The 21,020-nt window shown below is 45.0% G+C and overlaps 2 protein-coding genes across 16 annotated transcripts in view; both read right to left on the bottom strand.

Moving 5' to 3' along the window:
• The window catches only part of LOC114853948 (receptor-type tyrosine-protein phosphatase mu-like), a 71,386-nt gene extending 56,265 nt beyond the window's left edge, over positions 1–15,121 (bottom strand). For all 13 annotated transcript variants that reach the window (XM_029147880.2, XM_055507684.1, XM_055507686.1 and 10 more), the window contains exon 1: positions 14,866–15,121. In XM_029147880.2, coding sequence (XP_029003713.1) covers positions 14,866–14,953 — 88 coding nt within the window. In that variant the 5' untranslated portion in view covers positions 14,954–15,121. The remainder of the gene's footprint in view (positions 1–14,865) is intronic.
• Positions 15,122–15,549: 428 nt separating this feature from the next.
• LOC114853976 (leucine-rich repeat-containing protein 30-like) lies at positions 15,550–20,815 on the bottom strand. Of its 3 annotated transcripts, XM_029147947.3 has the most exons (8): positions 20,658–20,815; positions 18,365–19,013; positions 18,165–18,296; positions 17,156–17,269; positions 16,830–16,964; positions 16,613–16,746; positions 16,391–16,439; positions 15,550–16,316 (listed from the first exon to the last, which is right to left on the bottom strand). In XM_029147947.3, exons 2-8 carry the CDS (start codon positions 18,557–18,559, stop codon positions 16,167–16,169), a joined length of 909 nt encoding a protein of 302 aa, XP_029003780.1. In that variant the 5' UTR covers positions 18,560–19,013; positions 20,658–20,815; the 3' UTR covers positions 15,550–16,166. The 3 variants fall into 3 exon arrangements, with proteins under 3 accessions (XP_029003780.1, XP_040926627.1, XP_055363686.1); XM_041070693.2 differs by having other exon boundaries at positions 15,550–16,313; positions 18,365–20,815; XM_055507711.1 differs by lacking the exon at positions 17,156–17,269 and having other exon boundaries at positions 18,365–20,815.
• Positions 20,816–21,020: the final 205 nt, after the last annotated feature.

Here is a 21,020-nt window from a genome sequence, read left to right as displayed (position 1 = left end):
CACACACACACACACACACACACACACACACACACACACACACACACACACACACACACACACACACGCACACACACACACACACACACACACACACACACACAGATGTAATCCTCCTTTTTTCTCTTTGACTCCAAGACATCTAAATCCCTCCATTCATGGCCTCACACACTGAGTAAGCGAGCGTGGAAATACTGACGTTTAAAGTGCGTGTGTGTGTTGTCATATAGAAGTGTTCACATTAAATAGCTGGAAGGCTCATTTTCTTAGTAACAGAAGGCACATTAAATACACACACACGTCCCGCAGGGCAGCATTTACTCATCAACAGATACAGACACAATCTGTTTAATCTGTGCCTATGAATTAGCATCTATATAAAAAACACACACTCAGATCTGCTCTGTGTCCCTATGTAGCTCTCTCCCTTACTCTCTGTCTCTTTATCTGTCTCTCTCTTTTCCCAACTCCTGTCTATCTCCCTCTCCCAAAGGGACCACACAAACATATTGAGCTGTGGACAGCGATCCTTGTGTGTTTGTGAGTTTTTATATAATTAAATCATACAAACAGCATCAGCACAACAACCTACCTTCTACACACAACGCACAACGACCTATCCTCTACACGCTGACCCACAACGGCCTACCCTCTACATGTCTACACACAGCGGCCTACCCTCTACATGTCTACACACAACGGCCTACCCTCTACATACGACACACAACGGCCTACCCTCTACTCACGTCAAACAACACAGCCACACAGCCTACTCTACTGATCCATATGTTATTACTGCCATTATTACTGCAAATACTACTGTTGAGATGCTGAGGTCTGCGTGTCACGATACCACTAAAGCTGCTACTGCTCCCTATATCACTATTGTCCCTGATACTGCTGAAGTTACTTTGGATGCAGTGGTGCTGCTGGAGTACTGCACCATACTTTGTGCTCTCGTTGCGTCGCGCTCTGTTTGTTCATCAGAGGAGAACAGAAGCAGAGTTTCAGAGGGAGCAGATTGTTGTCGGCTGCTCTTCGCCTCGACTCGCCTCAACAGGAAATGAGAGGGAAAACACACACCTCAGGGGGATCAGTCTCACACACACACACACACACACACACACACACACACACACACACACACACACACACACACACACACACACACACACACACACACACACACACACACACACACACAGTGTCACATACCATCCAGTGTTTCTTTATGTGTTGGCAGAGTGATGACAGGAGAACAGAAAACACACCCTGAGGACACACACTGCTCGCCTTGTGTATGAGAGTAGCAGCAGTAATTAATCATAATGTGAAGTCATCGATCGTTTGCCCTCTTTATTCTCCACTCGCCTGATCAATACCTCCGAATCCGCTCCTCCTGGGCTCCGCAAACTTAGATTGGTGGCAGCAGTTAACCCTTCACATGCACACACAGCACCACTCACCCATCACTCTTACACAGTGCAAGACTATGCACTTGATGTACACAGCAACAGATTAACAATGTCACCATCAGTTCCTGTGTGTTTAGTTCACCCGCTGTGACCGTTACACCCTCTGTATGTTGTGTCTGTGTCCTATTCATTCATCCCTCCCTGTCTGCTGTTGTTGCCATGGTTACGTGGCATCACAGAAAACACACCGTACATGTGTATATGGCATTAAAAGCGCCGATGTTTCCTGTAAGCGGGTTGTGACCTTTGACCCTCTGAGTGCTCAGTAGGAGGGTCTTGTCTGCTTTTCTGCTGGGCCGAACCTGTGAGGTCTTACCGTCAAGCACTCCCCTAGGAACCGCAGAGTTTATACCTGAGAGAGACATGACCACAAACACATTTACATAGATGTGGAGGAGGACCTACTGTACCTAACAAGAAATAACACTTTCACTGAACTCTGTTTAGAGTCCAGACAGAACAAACGCCTGAATCAGGATGATGTGTAAAGTTCAGGTCCTTTATTGGAACATTTTAGCATATCTACAAAGGGCAGTTCAGGTGGACTGCTGAGTGTTCAGTGTTTGGACCAGGCAGACCACTCTGACTGAAGACCCCGAACTACTGAGACCTGGAAAGAGATTCAGACCAACTAAAAATTAAATGAAGAAGAGAAGATGGACACAATGGAAGTTGGTTCAGACTCTGGTTCAGACTATGGGTCAGACTCTGTGGGCCCCTATGGTGCTGAAATCTGCTCCATTAGAGTCCATCCACAGTCCGAAGAGAAGCGATAACATTTAGCTGATCTGCTGGTGGGCTGGATTAGACCTCTGCTGCACTGTAATCTATTAACACACTCAGCCTGGCTCGGCGCCTGGGTCTTTTACTTTCTTCAACGCTTCTCTTTTCATCTCTCTCTCTCTGAATCTCTGTGATGCTTGCTCGCCCCTCTCCCTCTGAAGCATGCTGCCTGAATGAAACCATCTGGTTCTGATTAGGAGAATGACTCGTCTCCCTCTGTGGTTCCTCTGTAACACTGCCTGCTCTCAGTCTGGTACTGGTTACAGTACACACACATTTACAGCAATACTCGCAGTAATCACACTACTAATAAATGGATCCTAGTTACAGACATATTTAGGGTTCCAGTGTGACAGACCCGAGCTGACAACATGGAAAGACAGAACCACCAGCACTGATGAATTGTTCTGATCAGCTGACTCACCAAAGTTTCTTCACTGAGAGTCTGATTTGGGTCCAGCAGGCACCAGAACTAGTTTTAACATCACTAACAGAAACTAGGGATCAGATTCAGAGCTAAACTAGCTGGTTTGTGTATGTTCTGGTTCTTCTGTTTGTCCTGCTGGAGGTATCTGTGCTGACGTGGTGTGAGGATTCAGAAAGGGACATTTCTGTCTCATTTTCTCTCTCTCAGACAGAGTCCTGTTGTTCTGGAATGACCCGGCGCTGGGCAAGCAGCTGAATGTTAACGATGCTACAAACACTCGATTTCCTATGAGCAGTGGAAACAGATCACTGATTATATGATCTGAGATTGGTTGAGTTGGGTCAGCAAAACCACTGATGTGAGAGAAATACGTCAGAGAAGAAACACACAAACCTGCGAGCGGGTTTAGAATTTAGCTTTCGGAAAAAAATCATTTCCCCTCTAAAAAGGCTTTAAATAATTTTTATCTGTTTAGAAACTAGTGTGTCAAAATCGCCCCATTTCTACAAAAGAGCAAGCGCTTGTAAGAACCTCTTAAGATATTTGGTACGTTTTTTTAAGGATCCTGGAACATGGTCACCTTTAAAACCCTCACAACCTTCAATAGCAGATGCCAGACTCAGAGGATGAAACACAGCAACAAAAATGTGCAACTGAGCAAAAGAAAACAAACCAGAAGCCAAGCAAATAGGTTTAGCTGAGACCAGGATGGAAGCACGCATTAAAAACCACTAATGCTGCAAACATTTCAACATCACATGTTCAGGCACAGCCCATTTCATTGGATGGTACCAGAACATACAAACGAGAGCAAACTGAGCATACACCTTCAAAAGGTGCTGTTCCCAGAGTTAGGGGGCTTCGGATGGAACCAGAACTCTATGGTCCACTGAAACATCTGAACTGTTCAACAAACTTGCCTCGTTTCCTTTCCTACGCTTATCTGATTCCTTGCTTCCTTTCAGTCTGACTGTCAGTGTTACTACCCTGTGTGCAATATTATATTGTGTGTTTGTGTGTGTGACCACTTAAATGCCGCCGCTGCTGTCTGTCACATCTAATCATACACAGATTCAGCCTCGGGTGCAACTGGGAACTTTCCCCATGTTATTATAACAAACCCCCACCCCACCCGTCTCATCCAATCACCTTGTTTTATTTTGGCGGGGTGTCCGCTTGCTAACAGCTAGCTGTGAGGCTTATCCCTGCTGGTGTGTGACATCACTTTATAACACATTAGGTCAACCTGAATACACAGTGCTAATTGGTCTTTGAGGGGGGGCATATTATCCTTGGGTCAGAGAATGTGTGGAAAGAAGAAAGAGCATGGCTGCCTTCTGAAGAATAGGAAGTGTGCCACACAACAAAACACCCAGACCTGTGTTTTCACAAAACTTCACTCAGAAAATACTGAAGACAGAGAGATAAAGGAGGAGGAGGCAAAAAAGGGAGGAGGATAGAATGACGACACAAACAACTGGAGTAAAGAATGAAGAGGAGAAGAGAAGGGCGCAAGGAGACAAAAAGAGAGAAGAAGGACACAAGGAGACAAAGAAGTAGAAGAGGAGTAGGACACAATGAGACAAAGGAGTACAGGAGGAGAAGGAGACAAAGAAGTAGGAAGAAGGAGAATGACAAGGAGTGGGGAGTGTGTAAGGAGGCATGTTCCCCATATTAACATGACCTCACTGCTGTGACATCTATAATAAGAAACACTGATTAGAGACAAAGTTCAACGGAGAGACTACACCCAACACACACACACAACCCACTTTCAAGGGCATAAAACCTCAGTATTTGTGGTGAAAATGTGTGAAGTGTATATATTTACTGTGTGTGCATATTTGTGTGTGTGTGTGTGTGTGTGTGTAAGCTGTGATCTCCAGTAGGAACACTAGCTGGGCGCTAACAGCATTAGCGCTAGCACTGTGAGCTAACTCGCCTCAGGCCAAACATGAATAATGCAGCAGGCAGGCCCACAGCCTCTGGGTGTGTGTTGCTGTGTGTGTCTGTGTGTTACTGTTTGTGTAGTGGGATGAGTTTCATCAGGCTGCACTCCGGGCTGCCTATATCACGGTATGAGAATAATATGCTAATTACTAATAATTACCCTGTAACATACACAGTCAGATTATCTCCCCCAGTCTGCCCCACTCCTCTTCCTCCTCCTCTTCTTCCCTCTGGGTTGTAACTCCTCCTGGCAAGGACAAGGAGGAGGAGGAGGAGGACGACGACGAGAAACTCTGCAGGTCGCAACATGTCCACAGTGAACAAAAAAACCCACAGTGTCTCCCAGTCGTCACAAACACACTAGGAACCTCTGAAGAACCTCAGGAGAACACCGTTGCAACTACAAATTGAGGGCAACATCTGACTGGACAGAGCCAACCACAGAGTGGTTCTGTTCTGATGAGATGGCAGCTGATGTTCTTTAAGTCAACGTTAGATCAGAATGAACAAAAACAGCAGCTTGATGTGTGAGTGCTGATGGCCAGCGGAGGTGTGAGTGTTTCCCTGTGTCTGCTGTCCATCCTCATCCATCATGTGGTCAGCTCATCACCCACAGGTCAATAGCTGTCACTCTGTCTTTATGTCCAGTTTCAGGCCCGAATGCTGACGAAGACCACTCTGAACCCATTCAGAACTGTCACAGTGAGTCCCAGTGGCAGCTTGTGGGTGAACTCTGAGAGGCTTGAAGGACATTCAAATAGCTGTATGGACTTATTCTTGCATTTGAAGAGGCTGAAGCTGGTAACAGGTAGTAGTACTTCTACTCCTGGAGGTCTATGGTTCTGAAAGAGGTGGGTCTAGACAAACACAAGATTACATTAGTACTAAACCTAAAGGATTTAGAACAAATCAGAGTGGTTTGCTACTGAAACTTAGGGTGATTAAAGCCTTCCTAGTGGTGTGTGGGTTGGTAGACATGGGTGGACATTCCTGATCCTCCAAGACCACCTCCCCCTGCTGATTACTTTGATCAGGCGTTCTAGATACTGACTCTGTGACTGAACACAGAACCAGAATTTGTGTCAGTTGAGTGGTTCTTTGGGTTCTGGGGAGGAGGAGAAGAAACTCTCTATGTCACAACATGTTCACAGTCCACACCCACAGCATCTCTGAGCTGTCACAAAGACACCAGAAACCTCTGAAGAACATCAGGAAACCCCCCCCGCAGCTACAAACAGAGGGCAGCATCGGACTGGATCGAACCAAACAGAGTGGTTTTGTTCTGATGAGACAGCAGCTGATGTTTTTTATGCCAGAATAAACAACAACAGCAGCTTGATGTGTGAGCGCTGATGGCCAGCGGTTCTGTAGGGGGTTCTGGGGCAGTGGTCACAAACATGCAATAACATGTAAATGTGGTGAATTAATTAAAACGTCTGATGACCTGCTGTCAGGTTTTATAGGATTAGAACCCCTCATACCCTCAGAAACAGGACAGATTATAACCTTGGGGAACACCATCTCAGACTGTCGTTCCGCCTGGTTCCGAGGGTCAGTCTGCAGGAGCTGAAGTATCCGGGTCAGGAAAACTGCTGGAACCAAAGTGACCACACGCTGACTGACTGATGACTGACAGTCAGCCTGAGCAGCGGCCGCTGGGGGCGAGAGTCATCGTGGATCGGGGCCCATACAGACTGGACCGGTTCTGATTCTCCACATTTCTCTGTCAAGAGGGAAAACATACAACTACGGCTACTGCTACTGCTACAACTACTATTACTATTACTACCCAGCAGGCACACGTTAAAATAACGTGTGACATTGATAAAACGTTGTAACGGTTGTAAAAAAGTTGACATAAATTTCAGCTGTTTTCATGATAAAACACTGAAACAATATTAATACTAAGAGTTGTAAAAAGGTTGACAAAATGTTTAGAAATCAACGTTGCGATATGGTGGAAATAATGTCAGTTGTTTTTGTGGCGTTAATGAAAAGTTGAAAGAACATTTAATGCTAATGGTTGTAATGGCTAATGTTATAATTACAGATTGTCTTCAACAATATTATTAGCCAGACTTTATTTACTGTAGATGTTAATAATTATTAAAAATAATATTTTATTTATTTATTGTTATTTTTTTTATAAAGTTTTGGTCATCGTGCAGTCCATTTTTAGCTGTTTTATTGAGTTCCCATAATAGATTGTATGTGGTTCTAATAATATATCTACTATCTAGACTATATTCTCAAATACATAATTTAAACGTTGATGAGAAAGTGTGTGCGGCAGCAGAGAAGACACCCAGCAACTGTTTTGGAAAGAGCACGGCGATGTAGCAGCTATTTTTAATTTAATTATTTACTTTTTTAGGTAAGTCAAAATTATTTAAAGAAATTAGTAGACTGTTAGCCAATGCTTATGTTTGAACTTAAGTGTCCTTAATGGAATTTTCTTACATAAGTTCAAATATGCAGAATTTATGAAAATTATCTAAATGTGTGTTTTGATTTTTGCCCTTAGATGCTGCCATCACAACTTATGACACTACATCATTGAATGTATAGAAAACAATTAACACATATTCACCAGAGAGGTTGGGTGGTGGTGGATCAAAGATAGAACTTTAAGTGTGTCTGTTCCACTTTGTCTTCCAGCAGCCAGGTGGCGCTGTTCTGTCCAGTGTTCGCCCCGTTTGTTCATTTGTGGTGTCACGTGATTTCCACGTTTGGTTCTCATTTGCAATCTCGGTAACTTGTTTCACATGTCGGATTAGTTCGGTAAGTTAGTTTGATTCATGTTTACTTATCATCAGTGTCAATGTCATTTTTAATGACAGTGTGAGCTGCAGTATTGGTGACGCTATATTTAACTGACATAAATTATCTTTCCATTTTTTATTTGCATATTTATTGTGTCTGTATTTATTCAATATTCAATGCTGGTCCGGAACAAAGTTTCATGTGTTCTGTCCGAACATATTTTTTTGGCACAAAGGGAAAGCATGTGAAAGAAAGCGGCCGTATAAGACAAGATGCTAAAGTTACACAGTTTGTTTTGATGTTTTTGATGTTTCCATTCCTTCTTACATATGTGCGTGTGTGCAGCCAGTGAGGTATGATTATTTTATGTTCGTTTTCAGTCGTTCATTAATTTGTGTACTTTTTTGTACATTTTTTTCTTTACATGATAAATGCTTAGTGTGTTACATATATGTTGTAGTTTGAGCAGTCAGTATCGACACTATAGGCTCTAATTTGGTGATTTCACAATTACTAAGTCCATCTTATTCCTCATTTAGATCCACCTGCAGCCGCTTACGGATTACCCAACCTCTAAATAAATTCAAGGTTGATAAAAAACATAAATCAACGTAAACGTAACGTTGATGAATGATCATAAATCAGCGTAAATGTAATGTTGATGTTCAACAATAATGCAACATTGAAATAACATTGCCCCACCAATGTTGATTCACCATTTCAAAATCTAAATTTAATGCAATGATTATTCAACCATAATTATAATGTTGCCTCAAAGTTGTCTCAATGTTGAAATGCCCGCTAGGTACTATTACTACTATTTCTGCTACAACAACAACAACTACTACTACTACTACTACTACCACTACTACTACTACTACTACTACTACTACTAAGTCAAAGTACACCACTATTAGAAAAGGTTGAAATTAAAATTTAAGTCCACCTTTAGGGAAAACTTAGGGTTCACTCATTTTCAATGAGGGTTTGTCATAACAATGTTGGGTAGTATTCATGAATGAAGGGATACTCTGATTCCTCCATAATTCAAATGCAGAGAAATTATCAGTCATTCCTCCTCTAACACAGACTGGCGGATTGTTTGTTATGGGCTCACAGAGTGCATCTTCTGGGCTCCTGTTCTAACACCATAGAACTCGCTGTCTTCTAAAAAATATCTAGAGAAGGTTGTCCGGTCATTGAATATTAGTGCTGTAGGTGTATGCATGAAAAACAATGGCAATTTCGTTACAGTAGGCTGGCCCCGCCCCCTCTCAGCTTCACCATTGCTGAGGCAGGTACAGTGGAAACCAGGAACACTAATTGTAGTTTTTGAACCCACGGCAAACCATCTGCCGAGGCATTTTACTGGAGGAATAAATGATAATTTCTCAGCATAGAAATTATGAAGCAATTCGAGTGTCCCTTCATTCTTAAATATTACCCAAGGTCGTTTTTGTGAAACCTTATTGAAAATATGTGACATTTTCCTTTAAAGAAATGTTGTTTATTATGTCTATTTTTACATTTAGTTCAGTTCACAGCTTTAGTCCTTAGAACCTCTGAGAACACGTGAACACAAGACCAGAAGATAAAATCAACACCAGGATCATGTGTGTAAGAAAGGAGACGTTTTAAGGTTCTGCACAAACACAGAAAAGGAGGATTTTAGAGACCAGACAATTAATCCGACAAACCACTGGACAACACAGACACACACACAGCACTGTAAATGTCAAGGATGGCACCTCCAGCTGACAAAGAGTCCACCAGAGTCTGCATCTCACCCTCCTCACCCTCCTCACCCCAGCATACAGAAGGTCATCTTTAACCTCCAGCAGAGATAGAGAGAAGAGATCATTCAGTCGCGTACTGGCTAAAAAGGTCTGCTCCCACAGGACGATTCTCACAAAACAGACAGCAAGAGCCAGTACCAGCAGGGGAACAGGAAGACCGGACCCAACTGACAAATCTAACAAATAAACTGATTTGAATTAGAAACCTAATAATCAAATGTTCATAAATTCATAAAAATGAGACAATGAGATTAAAGGAAAACAAGAAGCGAAGACATACACTAACGGCTGAGGTGAAGGAGAACGACCACCAGAACCAGACATCAGACACGCCCCCGCAGCTTCCTTATGGCCATCAACCACTAATGCATGTGCTGCGGGCACGGCCTGGGGGCTGTGGGCCTGACTCTCAGTGTTGGACTGTGTTTGGTTCTGTCTTCGGCTGCCAGGTGAATGTACAGGTTTAAAGTTACAGCATCTTCAGATTAGATCCCACACCATCACCACAGCCAACTGCTTCACCCTCTCTCATTAACCTCTTTTGACCTCGACCAATCCCAGAGGTGCTTCTTGGTTTCCCACGGTTACACTCTGACACACATACAGCCAATCATTAATCAGCCCGAGGACGCACACGAACGACCCAGAAACTCGTCCTCACTGCAAAGGCGTCTCGGAAAACAGCAGGTCAACACACCTTGAGCGCGCTCAGTCCGACTATTCCAGAGGACTGTGAAGGCACTGACAGTCTCGGTCTGAAAACCTGAGCCCTGTAGAGGTGGACCTGCTTTCTATCTAGGTTCATTCTTTTGGTGTAAACAGAACCCGGTGCAGACATTAGAGCGGTTCTGTACAACCTTAACCTGGTATTAAACCACTAAGGTTCTAGGATCTATGTGGACCAGTTGGAACTGGACCCAGTGAAAACAGGAAACATGTGGGGATGGGGCTGGTTGTGTTTATCTGGACTGTGTTCAGAGAAAAACACCTGCTTCACAGCGGATTCAGCCCAGAACAACATTAATATTTAAGCTCACTCTGATATTAGCTGCGTATGAATATTTACTGTAGTAATTTAGGTTAAACAGCAGCCCGTGGGCCCGACGTCCCTGTGGGCTGAGGGCTGTGTGTGTGTGTGTGTGTGTGTGTGTGTGTGTGTGTGTGTGTGTGTGTGTGTGTGTGTGTGTGTGTGTGTGTGTGCGCGTGCAGTTTTACAACGTTATCATAAGAAGAACAACTTAGAATCTGTCTGAAATATTCAGCCATGACTCTGACACACACACACACACTTCAGTCTGCCTCAGCTTTAGCAGCACCAAAACGCAACACAACCGCCATCATTATTATGGAACATTTGGATCCGGTCCGACTCAGCTCCACGTTTTCTTAACAGCAGAAATATGACTGTGATGCTGCTGCAGGTTCTGGTCATAAATTCACCACCACTGACCCAATTGAACCTAGAACCTTCAGAACCACCATCACTGTTTTGGGTCAAACACATCCTCCTGAGTCTGGAGGCTTTACCTACACAAACAGAAACACAACAAATCAATACACAGGTGCTTGTGTTGATGAAATCACTCACAAACACGAAGGATAAAAGGCCAGAAATGTTCACCAGCAGCTGTGGGTCCAGATCAGTACTAACCAACCCATGAGAACAAGAACCATCAGACTGATGGTCCAACACACACACACGTGCCTTTGTAGTTTGCTGAACAGGCAGGAAACATCTTAACACAGATTAAACCAATGAAACACACACACACACACACACACACACACACACACACACACACACACACACACACACACACACACACACACACACACACACACCTTCAAACAATAATCCTGTGAATATGATCAGAGATTTGGACCAGGACACTAATCAGACCCGTGGATTAACCTCACACAGACACACACTCCCTGTAGGGCTCCTTTAATCTGTTCCTCACTGTGTTTCTATAATCTCATGTGTATATAATAATTTACTTAATCTGAATATCCATGTCTGGCGCTGGCAGGCCCGGCCCGCTGTTGAGGCTGCTGTCACGGTGCCTTCTGGTCTAGGAATAAACTAAAACCTGGCATTCTCTGTTGTCAGCGAATTTGACCCGGTTACTGTATCTCTCACACCTGATTAACCTGCTGCGTTCATCAACTGGTCAGAACCAGAGCCGGTTCTCACTGATTCGCATCTGTTTTTGCTACTGGATTCAGTTCTGTTGACCCAGTTTGGGCCACAGAAACCAAAGTCAGGAAATCTCTGAGGCAGCATGTTAGACAACATTCTACTGAAAAAAGAGGACCCGTCTGTTCCTCAACCCAAAGGTGGAAAAATAAACATAAACAAATAATTTTTTTGTTAATATTATAATAATAAAATATAAGATTTTTTATTATTTAATTAGTTATTATTTTATATATTAGTAACAGACCTGAGAATAGTGATCATTGATCTACAGCTGATCACAACCTAACACCCCACTGTTTTATAACCAGGTCTACCATCATCATCATCATCATCGTTTTATTCTAGTTTAGTCTCTGTTTTTGAATGTGACATTGAGCTACAGCAATAAACTACGTGCTGAGTTCAGGGACTTGGATCTCTCTCAGAAACACAAATCCTTCATCTCACACGTTAAACAAAGGGAGTCTTAATCCAGCCCCCGTTAATCCGTGCTCGCTCTGCAGACGCTGCGTCTCAAGGCGCTGCGTTAATCCCAGAGGCCAGCAGGGCCCGCTGGGTCCCATTTAATCCGACCCGGACTGGCATGAATACACCGAGGAAGCTGTGATTCATGAAGACGAGAAGGGGAAGTTTCCTGGTTGTGTTGCTGTAGATAATTGTCAGATCAGTGAGGATTTGTGGGAGATTAAAGAGTTTATAATCAGTGAAATCCATACATGAACCATGGAACCAGAACCAGGGACAGAAATAGAAGACTTCATGATGCTGTGCTGGTCAGTAATCAGATAATGAAGTTTCTCATTAGGATCAGAACTTCAGCACTACAGAACAGGCGATGGGATGTTTCTGTGGTGGACCCAGTGTGTAGAACCAAACCAATAAATCTAGATCCGAGCTGAAGCGACTGTAAAGTGACTGTATTACTGTATAACAGCCCAGACAGCAGGGCTGAAGTGGGTCCTTCTGGGTTTCACGTGTCACAGCCTGTGTTGGGTTCTGGGACCAGATTCCAAGTCAGCATCCGTTTGTACCTGACTGATCATGTTTCCAACCTCAGATGAATCCTGGTGCCAACCTCACAGAACCCCGCTGACTCTCACTCTAGCAGAACCCTGATCTGGGCTCATTATGGGCTCAGTGAGTTGTATAGCAGCTAAAAGCCTGAATTGGCTTAAGGAGCCTGAGAACAGACACCAGTCATGTGATCGGCCTCACACAGACCGTTCACAGTTCACTGGGCCTCCACTCGGATCCAATCACATCACAGAAACCAACGCTAACACGCAGCAGCAGAACCACTAACAGGTAGTACAGTCAGAACTCTACATTTAGCCATTAGACTATGGACTCTGATCGTGGTGTTTATTCAACTCTGCAGAGCAGTCATCAAGCCCACTTCCTGTTTGGACCCAACCCAAGACAACATTACCTGGAACTTTTCCACTGACTCATGGTGATTTTTTCTAAGAGTTCTTGAAGAAAAGCTGAAGAAATGAAAAGATTACTTAAAACACAGCTGCAGAGAAACGTCACAAGGTTCATGGACTGAAGGGACCACTTGGTGAACAATGGTGTGTGTAGATGAAGCTTCCTGACTCCTGGCAGCGGGCGGTTCCATCCTCGGGTTCGTCATGTGCCCAGGACAGAAAATGAAAAACCTGAACCGGACACGTTTTAGTGGGATGGAAGAAAGAAGAAGGAAAAACAAAGGAAGGAAAGTGTCTGACGTCTGAGAAGAGATAACGAACTCACTGAGGACACACACACACACACACACATACACACACACACACACACACACACACACACACACACACACACACACACGTGTGTGTGTGTTTAATCTGAGCTTCGTTAAAACCCTGACGAGACAGAACAAAGAGCTGACTGCACCTGGACACACACACTGAAACGCACACAGGCTCTGGAGAGAAGGTAAAGTCCTGAATCAGCCCCAGTCCTGGACCCGGACCCGAGGGTCACCAGGGAGGGGCTGCTGACTTCACAGTAATTCTCTAATTAAAGGACCGGTCCACTGGAGGAAAACGACAGAACATCTGCAGCAGAACCGCAGACATCAGCTTCTGCCTGCTGTCCCTGTGACTGACAGAGCTCTGCTAAAAGAGGACCAGTAGTTCCAGCTGGACCAGTACACCTGGACCCCAGGTCCAGGGCTCACAGGCCACACCTGCAAAAGACCAATACAACAAAACATGGCATCACCTCAGATGCAAGAATCCAAAAGATTCTTGCTCTGTTTCTCCAACATGGCCCAACGGAGCCGTAGCAAAGCAGCACCGTGTCCGCCATCATTAGCCCCGCTCCACCGGCGGCGCTGAACGGGGGCGTAGCCGCCATCTTGAGCCGCGGGAGTTTAATTTCATTCTCGGCTGCCTTGTGCAGTGAGGCCACAGCTTCCATATGTGCAGCCGACACAGCAGCCACAAACGAAAAGAAGACGCCGCTCTTGTTCTGGACCTGCTCAGGTCTGTCAACTCAAAGCATCAACATACGGTACATGATGACACAGTCACAACTTCACAGGGGACGTTGAGTCATGGGGGACACACAAGTGGTTCCTTAATCACCCTACTGCTAATTGGTTTCCATGAAAACCATCCTGGAGCTGTGTCGGACCGGGTTCTGCTGCAGCATCACATCACAGACGCAGTGACATGCTGTGATTTGGTCGTGTTGGAACCACAATGTGTCACAGTAACAGAACCTGACTGAGTTCAGGACCAAAATAAAAGCCAGCGCAAAAAACGCTCAGAAACCAGAGGAAACGGCTTCTGCTTCCTCTGTAAACGAGCCGGGTCAGAAGCGGAAAAATCAACATCCTGAATGGACCTGTGAGGTTGCATGTCCTGCGTGTTCCTCTGTACTATATGGTTCTAGTTTCCTCTGAACCGTCCAACTGACGGACTACAACAGTGAAATCTGTGCGAACCTACAGAACCCTTTGCAGCCACTGCAGTTTGGACCCAACAAAGGAACCAACTGAAACCAGTGGGTTCTAGTGGAACAGTAAGTGTCACACCTGCAGCTGAGGTCCAAGACAGCAAACAGTGCAAACACCAGAGCTGGACTGGATCTGGTTCTGTTCTGCTAAAAGGCAAACCTTGAGGAATGTTCAGTTACCACTTTGGTTCTTGTTCTGATTTCAAACATCTGCAGCAAGAACAACAGCTGTCGGAGTCAGTGTTACCGCTGCTCTGCTCCCACGGACGTGCGCAGCGTCTGCGGACTGTCTGTAGTATCTGCGGAATGTTCGCAGTATTTTCGGACTGTTAGCAGTGTTTTCGGCAGACTGTTCGAAGACGTGTAAAGTTTTCGGATCGGAGCCGGAGACGGGCAGCGGGGCCGAGGGAGGAGATTTTCCAGCTGGAAACTTCGTGCCCACACGCTCACCAACAACAACTGCCGTATTAGACTTGGACCCGAACCAGCAACCCCCCCCAACATCCTTACCTTTGAAGGTGTCCGCTCGCGACCCCGTTAGCCCCAGTGAAACCAGTAAAAAAGACACGGAGAGCAGGAAAGTTCCGGTCCGTTCCATGTTCGCTCCGAAACCCACCGGACCGGAGGGTGGGGGTTCTACCAGCAACTCCGACCCACTTCTACTACTTCTTCTTCTTCTGCGACAGTTTCCTGTCTACGGCCGGACTGTGTCAGAGGCGGACTCCCGGTCTCGGTCTCTGGTTCCTCTCCGGTTCCCTCCGTTTCTCCTCAGAGGAGAGAGAGAAAGAGAGCGAGAGAGAGAGAGAGAAAGAGAGAGTGAGACGCTGACGTCACGGGGGGCGAAGGGGGTCTTTTTGGTTTGTCATTTTTTACAGTTTTTCTACTTTGTACATATTTCACTTTATTTACAGTAAAGCAGACCTCACTTTATTTATTTCATCTATATTTATTATTACACGTTTAATCGAGTTTTATTCAACTTATTTAGTTGACTTTTTCTTGTCCATTGAATTGAAGACTGAATTTGTACATAACTAGTTTATTAGGTTTTCACATCGTTACATAAATGAAATCTAAATATGTGTTCTAAAATTTTTTTTTTTAATTTTTAATCATTATTGTTTCTATGATTTATCTATTGTTCTTTGTATTCGTTTCTCTCGCTTTCCATTTTGCGTGTAGGTATTCAAAGGCTTGTTTTTTTAAACGGTTTATTCACATGTTTAACAGTTTTTATATCCAGGTTGTAAAAACAGAAATCAAAGTTGCAGTTTCCTCCACATGTTGCAAATTACCAAGTCGGTATTTGCGCAGATCCGCCTCACGATGCTGCCCCCTGCTGGTCGGTTTTGGTACAACACACCAGACATAAGAAACGTCCAACATGTTTACTGTATGTGTCTGAAGGTTGATAGCATAGATTCAGTAAATGAAAAGATGCACATCCTGTCATTTATATATATATATTGCTGCAACTACTACTAACAATACTACTACAATAATATTAACTAAACGATCAAGTAAACCAAACAAAAAGGAATAAAAGTCACACATTAAAAAAGCCTAAACCTGTATCATCTGGGACTTAAATAAAGGAAAAAACTGTTGACAAACGTTATCATTGGTGTGAATAATACAAATGGATGCTTTTTTCCAGGTGTTCAGTCGTATCACGTCACAGTCAGAAACTGTTGTCTGGAGTCTCATGCCAGTGAAGCCAGTGACCACAGCTCCTGTTTTTATCTCCTGTTCATCTAATAAGCCCTCATTTGGAATGCGGATGCTGGATGCGGGGGCCGCACCTCCCCACCTTACCCAGCTTTCAGGTAGGTGAAGAGGGCAGAGAGGCCCCCGTCCAGCACCTCCTTCACAGGCTTGAGCAGCGGGTTGTGGACGATGTGCAGGCCCTTGTCCAGAGGATGGCAGGCCAACTTCTCCAGACGGGTCAAGTGGTGCATCTCCTTAACACAGCATCACCTTAGCATCGTCTGAACAGCCGGGAGTGTCTCTGCAAGTGGCCTGTGAAGGATCCTACCTGAGGTACATCCTTTATGTTGTTAAAGTCCAGGTTCAGCAGCTCCAACCTGAAGAAAATATTTACATATCTCACACCTGCAACCTGAAGTTACTTCAAGTGACCTGGGAGGTGTCACCTTACTGTGTTTACCTGTGAACCTTGTGAGGTACATGTTAAGAAGCATGGTGTGTTATTGCCTGGTGAGGTGCAGCTACCTGCGGGCGAGGATGAAGCACTCACTTGGTGAGGCAGCAGAGGGCCTTGGGCAAAGAGTGCAGGCAGTTTCCCTCCACAATCAGGATCTTCAGCTCCACCAGAGACTGGATGTTCTCTGCCAGGTTTTGCAGACGGTTACAGGCCAGGTGTAGGAACACCTGAACGAGGTGAATGACACACATCAGTGATGTGGCTGTGGCTGAGATCCAGTGCTGACCCCGCGGTGGCACCGGTTCCATACCAGAGCCTTCATGTTGTACACGCAGCCCGGGATGTAAACGAGGATGTTGTTGCTGAGATTGAGTTTTCTGAGTCGTGTCAGGTTGGACAGAGAAGCTGGCAGCGAAGACAGCTGGTTGTTGGCCAAACTCAGCACCTGACGGACAGAACGCCATTAGAGTCTAGGGTCTAGTCCAGTTAAACTGCGAGGCAACTTGTTTTAACAAAGTGTAATCATGGGCGGGTTACCGCTTTAGAACCAGGAGCCTTATGTCGCCTTATTATTAGTCTGGGGTTCTGCCTCAGACCCAGTGTTTTCAACATTAGTAGTATTAGTATGTGTGGTACCTCCAGCTGTGTACAGGCTCCCAGCTCCTCAGGAACTTCTGTCAGTCTGTTTCTGTAAGCAAACAGAACCCGGAGTCTCCTGAGCTGTCCGATCTCTGCAGGCAGGCTGCTCAGCTGCACAGCAAAGAGACAAAGACTGCACAGCATCACCTCACTGCAGCCGCTGAACGGGTCTGACCTGGCCACCGACAGCATCCACCTCACCAATGTGTGCTTTTACACATTTAGATTCAATTCACGCAACCGACACTTGTGAGAGGATTGGGCCCCACTCATTTACTCTGGAGGACAGGAACCGGCCCACGAGGTGAAGGGCAGAACAGAAACTGGACTCGGGGGCTCCAAGGACGGGTTATTATTCACATACAGGAAGTAGCAGCTCCTCAGGGTGGAGGTAAGTGTCCTGCTCATGGGCACCCTGACAGACTCATACCATAGCTTGTAAAGACGGGCTCCGGTTTCAGGGTGTTAATGAGACATTTAAAGGGTTCGTCCACTGAACACAGATCAGTTAACGCCTAAAAACAGCTGCCTGGCTCCCGCCGTGGCCCTGGAGGAACGTCTGGAAAAATAACCCCGACCAGCTGTAATCAGAGCTGTTCTTGAGGCACAAGGCTCTGGAGGAAGACGCGGCCCAACGGTTCCATCCACCCTAGAACTAGAACCTGGGATCCTTGTAGAACGAACAGAACCAGAACTCAAACACACAGAATAAACCAGACAACTATCAAACATCAAAGGGTCAAATGTAAGAGAAAGAGAGGAAGCAGATTCTGTTTCTGATGGAGCAGGTCTGACCCAAACCAGGTCCAACACTTCCTGCCTGTCACTGCTTTACACACGTCGTACATCTGTGCTGCTTCCAAACTGATTCACGTCTGTACTCGTGTTAGGAGTAAAGGCTGTTATAAAACTATGAGTACCAGAGATCAGCTGCCGGTGACTAACACACACAATAGTAAATATGAGCACGGAGGACTGAGGACTTTCTGCTGATGCCACTGTTTACCTGGTTGCCCCACAGATTGAGCACCACCAGGCTGGAGAGCTGCGCCAACTGAGGAGGAAGAACCTTCAGCGCGTTGAGAGACAGGTTCAGCTTCTCCAGCTCCAGAAGCTCCCACAGCTCGTCTGGGGCCTCCTGCAGAACCAGAGGCAGAGCAAAGCGTTGCGGAACCCTCCGTTCACTGGAGCTGTCCGGGCGCCTACCTTCAGTCCTCTGCGAGCCAGACTCAGCATGTTGTATCCGGACTGTTTGGAGGTGAATCGTCTGATTCTGTCGGCTGGTGTCCGACTGTCGTCCCTGTCCGGTTCCTTGGCCTCCTCCCTACACACGGCTCCACCCATTGTTCTCCTTGGAGATAAATTTTCAGATAGGAACCTGGTACTGGGACTTTGTACCATTAACTGTGATTCCCTGTCAGTCCAACGGTTCTGCTGGGTGCCCCTCAGGATCTGGACTTTGTGGTATCTGTCTGATGAATCCACCTGCTGCAGGACACACAACCTAAACCTAATAATTACCTCAGAAACCTGCTGAGGTAACACCGTTTCCTGATCTGACACCCAGGGATGGACCGGACCTTTGATTGCACCAACCGTCCGTCTGGAGGACAGAGCGTTTGGGCTGTGCTCACAGCAAGGGAGGAACTCTGAGATCCCCTTAGCCCACACAGCTGCTGCTGTCAGTATCCCGCTTGCTTTGAGGCTTTGAGCTGTTGCCTGCAGCAGCAACTGACCAATCAGATGAACGAGTTCAGCTGAGTCAACAGGATGTCAGAGCCGACGGACACTTCTCAGAACATCTTCAGCGCCGAGGTTAGAATGTGACGTTTGTGTCCAGGCTCCAGTGAAGCTTCTAAAGGGAAGATGAAGATGTAATTAGGCTTGTTCACGTTTGTAGAAGCTGAGGAGCTACAACTGGGATTTTTGCACTTTGGAAGCGTTAAAGCTGATCAGAACCTTGTATATTAAGACTTCATGCTTAGAACTTAAGGAGTGTGATCAGAGTATGTCTAGAACTGATCTGAACTTCTCCAAGTTCAGCCCAACGGAGCAGAACGATGGGGAGTTTACTTACGACATAGAGAAAGAAGGATGATATATAAATGATGACCAAACTACTTTGCTAAAGAAAGACAGTCGGACAAACAGCATCCACAACCACCAGAGGTTAAAGGAAGTTGCTCTAAAAGTACTTTGTTCTCCTTCAGAGCACTTCCCATCTTATAATATTGCAGAAGAATTAACACAGTGAGCTCATCTCTGTCCATGTACTTCCTGTTTAGGTCACTGCAGATCAGCAGCTCAACCTGAAACTAAGAGCTTTGGATCAGGTCTTCAACTGCTGTGAGTGAAACTCTGAGAAGTGTCAATGGCTCAGAGAGGAATTGAACTGGACCAGGAGAAGTTCTGTTGTTCCATCTGTCTGGACCTCCTCTGCCTGGGCGGTGACCGTGCCCTGTGGACACAGCTACTGCACTAACAGGACCTCCCTCCATCTGTCAGTGATGCCACGTCCGTGGAGTGATTTGGTTGAATTACATTATTCTGGTTTAGGAATGCGATCTAGGTGTTTAATTTCTGAATGGATTATATGTTAAAATGTGAATGCTATGTTTAGGTGAGTTGTCCATAAAGCTATTGAATATTGTATTGCTTGAACTATTACACTTAACAACAACAAATATATAACCTTGGTCCTGAGACCAACAGAGGGAATGAAATAGCAGATCAGTACTGACACAATAATAATATCTGTGTATCTGCTTTGGCCTTAATGTCTCTGTTTTTGCCCCTGCTGTGACTATTTACTTCACTGTGGCCACAGATTCCTGAATTTACCAGGAGCAACTTGTTGTTAGACTCGTGACAGCAGAGGGCAGCACCTCAGCAACTGATTGACTCATTCATTCATCTCAGTCACTTTGTGCCCATTGTCTATAAAATTCTTTGGTCAACAACTTTAGACAGAATCTAAACTTCCAAACCTCCTAATGACCAGCTTCTTCATAGCTCCTCATGCTCCTCTCTCAGCCGTGATCTATCGGTTCAGGAGGTTCTACATGTAGAATGGAGGCAGAGCCTTTAGCTCCCAAGCTCCTCTGTGGAACCAGCTCATGTTGTAGAAGCGGATAATTAATAAGATAAAATGAAAACAACTATCTTTACTAAATACAAAAGTGTCTTTGTTTATTGTGAGCGAAATAAAACAGTTGGAATCATTTTTTGTGTAATTCCTCACCAGATTTGATTTTGTAGTGCTCAGAGGTAATACAGTATTACTATTGCTATAGTATCATGGTGTTAAAGTACACAAAGTACAAACGTTTCTCCATCAACGTGTGCTTAGTATTTGAAGCAACAGATTTAGGATTTGCATCTGAAAAATCACTAAATATATACATGGAGTAAAATCTAAATACTGGACGTACAGTATGAGTCTACATAGGTTACAGATGTTTTCACGAAATAATTGGATTTTGTATTAATTCAATTTAACCTGTAAAGACGAGCTCTCTCATTTCAAACGAGTCGGTCTCCGTGCTACCAGATGATATGCTAAGATGTCTGTCAAGCAGTGTGTGGGCGGGGCCTACAAGGCTATTGCCCCCCTCCTATTGGTCAATTCCCGACTGATCTGACGTCTGTGTCTGAGAGTCGAAGTGTTTTTCAGGAGCGAATGAAGAAAAGAAAAAGAAGTTTTCTGCGGTTAGTCCGAGTTTCTACAGAAAACAGAGAAGAAGAAGAAAAAGAAGAAGAAGAACAAGAAGAATAAAGTTGTGCAGAAAAAGTACGAGGTTTCTGACGGAACTTAGCTTTTACTCCAGAAAGCCACCCTTGAGCAGCTGTAGACGGATAAACT

Source organism: Betta splendens, chromosome 4 (genome assembly GCF_900634795.4).
Source record: "Betta splendens chromosome 4, fBetSpl5.4, whole genome shotgun sequence".
In the NCBI taxonomy this organism is placed as follows: domain Eukaryota; kingdom Metazoa; phylum Chordata; class Actinopteri; order Anabantiformes; family Osphronemidae; genus Betta; species Betta splendens.
Note: the sequence above shows the minus strand (reverse complement) of the source record. Positions and strands in the feature narration are given on the sequence as shown.

Bases quoted from the DNA above. Each gene is read 5' to 3' on its own strand.
- LOC114853976 (XM_029147947.3), bottom strand. From the start codon at position 18,559: ATGGTACAAAGTCCCAGTACCAGGTTCCTATCTGAAAATTTATCTCCA. The intron at 18,297-18,364 runs GTAGGCGCCCGG...CTGGTTCTGCAG, and splicing joins TGGCTCGCAGAGGACTGAAG to GAGGCCCCAGACGAGCTGTG. The intron at 17,270-18,164 runs GTAAACAGTGGC...TTTGCTGTGCAG, and splicing joins TCAATCTGTGGGGCAACCAG to CTGAGCAGCCTGCCTGCAGA.